General features: G+C 32.8%; 2 protein-coding genes across 3 annotated transcripts in view; both read right to left on the bottom strand.

The window, feature by feature from the left end:
* Positions 1–3,609, bottom strand: part of LOC107704135 (synaptobrevin homolog YKT6) — a 9,170-nt gene extending 5,561 nt beyond the window's left edge. Inside the window, exons 1-3 of one of the 2 annotated variants that reach the window (XM_016506996.1) lie at positions 3,367–3,609; positions 2,165–2,286; positions 1,968–2,050 (exon numbers count right to left, since the gene is read on the bottom strand). In XM_016506996.1, coding sequence (XP_016362482.1) covers positions 1,968–2,050; positions 2,165–2,268 — 187 coding nt within the window. In that variant the 5' untranslated portion in view covers positions 2,269–2,286; positions 3,367–3,609. Of the gene's footprint in view, positions 1–341; positions 425–538; positions 676–1,967; positions 2,051–2,164; positions 2,287–3,366 lie in introns of those variants that run through there. The other variant, XM_016506994.1, reaches the window with a different exon arrangement.
* Positions 3,610–4,856: 1,247 nt separating this feature from the next.
* Positions 4,857–7,264, bottom strand: part of LOC107704136 (inactive carboxypeptidase-like protein X2) — a 20,221-nt gene continuing 17,813 nt past the window's right edge. Inside the window, exons 18-20 of the mRNA XM_016506997.1 lie at positions 6,456–6,595; positions 6,216–6,315; positions 4,857–5,600 (exon numbers count right to left, since the gene is read on the bottom strand). Coding sequence (XP_016362483.1) covers positions 5,116–5,600; positions 6,216–6,315; positions 6,456–6,595 — 725 coding nt within the window. The 3' untranslated portion in view covers positions 4,857–5,115. The remainder of the gene's footprint in view (positions 5,601–6,215; positions 6,316–6,455; positions 6,596–7,264) is intronic.

Genomic DNA, 7,264 nt, shown 5'->3' with positions numbered 1-7,264 from the left:
CAACTGCATTGAGCAGCCGCGTTCAGTTTTTAATTGTAGTGTCTGTTCTTTTACTGAACTAAATGATTTTTAAAACTATAAAAAAATCAAAACGACGGAGGGGGTCGGTGCCGCGGTGGGCAAGTGACGTAACCGGTGTTGTGGCTTAACACCGGTATCACCGTCAGCACCGTCTATCGCGGCAAGCCTATAGCTCGGCTGATCAGTTTGGTGCTTTAATTACATAGTAAACCTAATAACTAGCCCTTCATCCTGAACAAGCTATAATTAAACTCAACAGCTACAATCAGGCCAGTGGCAAACATTTAATAAGACTTCATCTTGATAATGTTGTCACTGACCTTGCTCTTTGATAGACGCACGGCTTCCTAATGCTGAACGCTCAACAATCAGCGCGCTGGTGAACGTCATAAACTCCTGCACACTGCAAAGCACAAACAGTTTACAGTCAGCTGCAATGAGAGCAGTTTTGTTGGCATGCTAAAACAGATTAGTAGCTTAATGAAAGCATATAACGAGAGCATTCTAGATACTATACCTGGATCTCTGGAAGAAACTGAATGATGACAGATCATACGCCGCCTTCAGCAGGTTGGCCTTCGTTGAGCCTTTATACAAGACGCTGAGACTGTAGAGTTTCATGGCGTTTCTGAACAGGATCTGCAATGACACAACAAAAATGACACATTATTTATTTTAACGAATAATCATAGTTTATATTAATAATACAATGGTTGATTCGGGATGGTTTTTATTGATCGATTATTTATATTTAGATGATTTTATCCTGAGTGACCCACACTGCACTTATTATTTTTTGTTATTTTTCTTCATTTATTTACTTATTTTATAAAAAAACATAACAAAATAATAAAATTAAACACTAAGGTTGATTCAGGACTGGTTTTATTGATTGATTATTCATATTTAGCAGGGTTTTTTTTTCCCTAAGCAACTTACACAGCACTTATTATTGATTCAACCATGGTGGATTATAATTATTTGGATTTATTTTTTAATAAATAATATAAAATACAGCACCACGGTTGATTCAGTACTGTTTTTTTTTATTGATTATTCATATTTAGCAGATGATTTTATACTGAGCTACTTACTTATTATTGATAAGTATGATATTTTTTAGAAACAAATGACTAAATAATAAAAAATACAACTCTAAGGTTGATTTAAGACTGTTTTATTGATTAATTATTAATATTCAGCATTTTTTATACTTATGTATATATAAATACACACACACATTCAGTATATATTTTGAAAATATTTACATGTATTTACATGTATATATTTATATAATGTATATTATATATATAAATATATTTAATATATAAACGTAACATTTAAATAAAAACACTTAAATATATACATGGATGTGTGTGTATTTATATATACATAATAAATATGCACAGTACACACATATTTACTATGTGAACAAAAACTTTTATTTTGGATGCGATTAATCGTTTGACAGCACTAGAAAAAATACATTAAGAATCACAAATACATTTAAATACATCACATACAAGTTTCAATAGAAATGCCGTTACATAAATGCTTGTCAGTTCATTTGAAACTAGAATGAAAACCTTAAAATAAACACACTTGAAATAAACATTAACTGAAATAAAATTAAATATTAAAAACATATTTTTTTCAGCTAGATGCCAATGCAACATTTCTTATTTTCATTTACGGTAGTTTAATTAATTGTACTAAAAATTTATAAAAACTATACAGACACACACACAGTGTATAAAATCTACTAAAACATTCAAATGAAAATGGCTCTCAGTAGTTCGGCTGATCAGTTTGGTGCTTTAATTACATGATAGTGAACCTAATAACTAGTCCTTCATCCTGAACAAGCTATAATTAAACTCAACAGCTACAATCAGGCCAGTGGCAAACATTTAATAAGACTTCATCTTGATAATGTTGTCACTGACCTTGCTCTTTGATAGACGCACGGCTTCCTAATGCTGAACGCTCAACAATCAGCGCGCTGGTGAACGTCATAAACTCCTGCACACTGCAAAGCACAAACAGTTTACAGTCAGCTGCAATGAGAGCAGTTTTGTTGGCATGCTAAAACAGATTAGTAGCTTAATGAAAGCATATAACGAGAGCATTCTAGATACTATACCTGGATCTCTGGAAGAAACTGAATGATGACAGATCATACGCCGCCTTCAGCAGGTTGGCCTTCGTTGAGCCTTTATACAAGACGCTGAGACTGTAGAGTTTCATGGCGTTTCTGAACAGGATCTGCAATGACACAACAACAAAACAGACATTATTCATTTTATTGAATAATCATAGTTTCTATTATTAATAATTAATGAGAATAAAATAAATAATATAATGGTTGGCTCAGGACTGCTTTTATTGATTGATTATTCATATTTAGATGATTTTATCCAGAGCAACCTACACTGTACTTATTATTTATTGCTATTTTATTTGATAAAAAATATAACTAAATAATAATAAAATAAACAAATACTGTTTTTATTGATTGATTATTCATAATTATCAGGTGATTTTATCCTGAGTGATGTACACTGCACTTATTATAGAATCAACCTTGGTGGATTATTATTATTATTATTATTATTATTTTAATAACTAAATCATAAAATAATATGAAATACAACACTAAGGTTGATTCAGTACTGTTTTTATTGATTGATTATTCATGTTTAGCAGATGATTTTATTCTGAGCTACTTATTATTGAATCAACCTAACTAATTATTTTATTATTCTTTTTTTTTTTTAACTAAATGTAAAAAAAAAAATACAACACTGAGGTTGATTTAAGACTGTTTTATTGATTGTTTATTCATGTTTAGCAGATTTTTTTTCCTTTGCGACTTATTATTGAATCAATCAACCATAGTGTTTTATTTATTAATTATTTCATTTATTATTAAAAGAAACTCAATATTCAAATGTGACCAAGTCAAAAAACACATGGAGGTTAGCAGATAGCAGTTTAGATCCTGAGAGATACACATAGATCCTCCTGAACCAGCCCAGATCTTAAACTACTACACAACACCACACCGCTAACGTTATATATAACAGATCAGCAAATGCAGGGCCTCTAAAAAAGGGGTCCCAAAACATAGAAGCGTTGAATCAGATTATCGAAAGCATATAAATGTGTCACTACGATTCAATCCAGTTCAACAGGCTGATGACTAACAGCTGCTTAGCAGTCGTGCTAGCTCTGAAATAGCCCCATGTCGACAGAATCATCGTTCTTAATCTTAATCTTCCTTAAACGGGTTCAATAATGTGAAATGTGACACTGTTTATAAAGATAATGAATTGTCATTCTTACCTGCTGTGCGTAAAACAGCCAAGACTGAAGCTAATCCGCTAAACAGCTAATCTAAACAGATCAGACAACTTTTATTTATTTGTCTAAACTGACAACGGTGTCTCTGGAGTGCTATTATACAATATGATTTGTATTATGGATTATAATATCACTGGCATCCAGGACAGTCCACGTTTGCTGAAGGTATTTAATCAACTCACAACTATCCGAGGATTTTTTTTTTCAGAAACTTGTTAGCTGGCAAGAAAACGGCATTTCAAAATAAAAGTCCTTCACGCACACCTATAGGAGCTGACGTGTTCAAAACAAAAGCCTCTGCTGGTCTGTAAAGCGGACACAGAGAAAATAAAAGTCCTTAACATAAGTGCGCAAAACAAAAGTCTCTAGGTCAGAGGTGACCAAACTTTTTTACGACAAAGGGCCAAAACTTGAATTTGATACAGAAAGTAAATGTTGCATTACATCCAACTATATTATATTACAATTATTTTATAGAATTTCTTATATTATTTTATATTAAAAATATGTAAAAAAAATAAATAAATAAAAAATTAAAAAATCGTATTCATTTATATTAGTTTACATTTGTGCATTTCAATACAATAATAAAAAAAAAGGTTCAAATAATGAATCTTTTCAACACATTTCACCTGTTTTGCGTTCATCTGCATTATTTTATATTAAAAATATGTAAAAAAAATAAAAAAATAAAAAATTTAAAAATCTTATTCATTTATATTAGTTTACATTTGTGCATTTCAATACAATAATAAAAAAAAAGGTTCAAATAATGAATCTTTTCAACACATTTCACCTGTTTTGTGTTCATCTGCTTCTCCCATTTGCTCTTTTTACATTGACTATCATTCTAAATTAAATTAAATTAAATTAAATTAATGCATTTAGCAGACGCTTTTATCCAAAGCGACTTACAGTGCATTCAGGCTATAAATTTTTTATCAGTATGTGTGTGTATATATATATATATTCTATAGAGACTAATATAATCAGATACAACAATTTCTCAAATTTCTATTACAATATACACTGATAACATTCACTTCAATGCTGTAAGATAACTGGATGGTTTCAACTGATTCCCTATTGAACTGTCACCAACTAAAATATAGTTAATTAAACTACAAACTCGATCATAATGCACAATGTTTCCATCTAACATGCATTTTGAGCTGCAGCTCATCATATTAATGGAGCGTTTCACTAGTTAGCAGTAAACCGGTTACCTCACCTGAATATGTTTGTAGGTTTGTGTCGGATGTCTTCGACGTGGAAAGCAGTTATCTTTGGAATGGAGATGTGGATATTATAAACATTATACTTTTTTCGATTATTTCAGTTAATCTCATTAAACTAGCGAGCTAAGCCAGTAGTATGGTGTGTATAGGACCCAGGGGCTTACATGTACATAAAATCATAGAGGCTTTTTTGACTGATTATGTATAACACTAAAGTCAAAAACACAATGATATTGAGACCTTTTATTAGAAAATATGTGCACATTATAATATTCGTGTACACAAGCATGATATTTGAGGACAGCTCAGAAATAGCACTTTTTTTTTTTTGCATCATTCAATAGTAATGCCTCATTCTCGTGACTATTCACATAAGACCCCTTGAATTAAATTAGAATGGTATTTCTGTCTTTTATACTCTGTTCCACAGAGAGTGTGATGTGTGAGCCTGAACACTTTTAAAAAGCTTAAAGAGGGCAATATTCCACACATTTCACACATCTATTCTGTACTCAGAGTTATAATCCTGAGTGGTTGCATTGTCCAGTTCAAACCACAGGTCAAACCAGGGGTCTGTAGTTGAGGTTGCTGCTGTGGTGGGTGGAAGTGTGGTTGTTGTAGTCGTTGTTGTGGTCGCGCTGCCTCTCATCCTCTCCATTCGCAGCTTCCGCATGCGCATCAGTCGCAGACGGCGCAGACGTTCGTTCTGGGGGCCCGCGGTGGCCCCTGTGCTCTCGACGTTGATGCGGTTGTTGGTGTTTACGGGTGTGTTGGTAACCAGTCTTGGCCTTTTCCTGCTCTGGGCCATGATTTGTTGAATTCGAGCCCAGTTGGATTTGGTCAGAGTGAAGCTGCAGGGCGTCGCATTAGCATCATATCCCACAATGCAAAGACGAGTCTGAGAAGAATAACCATCGGCTCTTGCAGTTACACGATACTCGCCCGGGTTGAGAAGACGCCAGTAATCTCCAGTGGCAGCTTTAAGAAAAAAATAGAAGTCTGGATTAATGTAACATACTACACAAAGATATGTCACATTAAAACAGAGATTCCCAAACTTTTTTGTCAGCCGAACCAGTGACAAATAATAATACATTAAATAATATAATAAAAATTCAAAATTGTGAGATATAAAGTCATTTCTGATATAAACTTGCAATTTAAAGAAAAAAAGTCCGAATTCTGAGAATTCCAAAATTGTGAGGTATAAATCTGAAATTGCGAGAGAGAGAAAAAGTCATAATTCCAAGTTTGTATATATAGAATTTCTGACTTTTTTCTCATAATCCTGAGTTTGCAGATACATATATAAGAATGATAATAAATAAAAAATGTTATAATATGAAATTAAATAATAAAAATATAATAAAGTCAGAATTACAAGATGCAAACTTGCAATTCAGAGGGAAAAAAAAGTCAGAATAGTGAGATGTTAACTCAAAATTGTGAGATATAAACACGTAACAGTGAGAAATAAAGTCAACATTATGACATAATTTTGATCACCTTTTAATTTTTTTATTCTATGGTGGAAAAACAGGCTTCAATATGAATTAGTCTACTAAGACCTATTAAAATGACAGAACGTGTTACCTGTTTTGACGTCATGTTTGATTCCCTCCACTGACACTGTGGCATTTGCTAGAAGATTCCCATCCACGTCTCTCACAACTCCTTTAATGCCTCGATGCACCTGTGGGTCATATGATCAACACTTTGTGAGGCTTTGTCGTTGTTTTACAATGTTCATTTTATCTGGAAATAGAAATTCTGCATCCGTCCACCTTCTAAATTTGAGTTTCGGCCACTATGTCACACGGAGATCTGATTTACCTGCTCAATGAAAGCCAGCAGAGCCTCTCGGTTGTTTTCCCACTCCGACGCCAATTCACTCTCATGCGGGAACTTATCGCACCCAAGAAAGATGGAAATCTCAAAGCAGTTGGTGTGCAGGTAGCTGAAGTCATTCATGCCTAAAGCAACACAGAAAAGTGAAATTGTGAAAGCGGAGAGAAGATTTTTTTACATGCCTCTACTGGGTCTGTCAATATTTATGCAGACCTATAGAGGAATTATATTAACACAGTGTCTTATAATTAGTGATGGGCACTTTCCAATTTGTAATTGGTTTGTAAAAGGTGTTTTTATACATGGTTGGGCTGTGTTTGTTGCATTTACACCATTCTGACCAGCAGGTGCTTCGAAACAGTGAATCAATCATTTTGATTCAAAGTTTTGATGAGCTTAGTTTCTCCCATCACTATCTATAATAATCAATATTTTATGCAATATGCAAATATGATATATTTATAACAACGCAGCACGGGAAAAATGGAGTCAGGTACAAAATGTTTTTCTCAAACGTTTTAATTGGACATTCATCTAACGTTTTTTAAATGTTACTACTTGTTTCGGAATGTTTCCAAAGTAACATTCCATTATGTTTGCAAAATGATAACAGGGAATGTTCCATTAACATTCGCATAACCAAGAAAAAATATTTGGTTTAAATGGACGTTTTGAACATTCAGAGAATATTCAGAAATAACTTAATAAAAAGTAATATTTTTAATGTTTTTTAAAGAATTCTCTTCTGCTTATCAAGCCTGCATTTATTTGATCCAAAATACAGCAAAAGCAGT

Source organism: Sinocyclocheilus anshuiensis, unplaced genomic scaffold (genome assembly GCF_001515605.1).
Source record: "Sinocyclocheilus anshuiensis isolate Anshui unplaced genomic scaffold, SAMN03320099.WGS_v1.1 scaffold690, whole genome shotgun sequence".
NCBI lineage: Eukaryota > Metazoa > Chordata > Actinopteri > Cypriniformes > Cyprinidae > Sinocyclocheilus > Sinocyclocheilus anshuiensis.
This window is presented reverse-complemented; position numbering and strand designations above follow the sequence as displayed.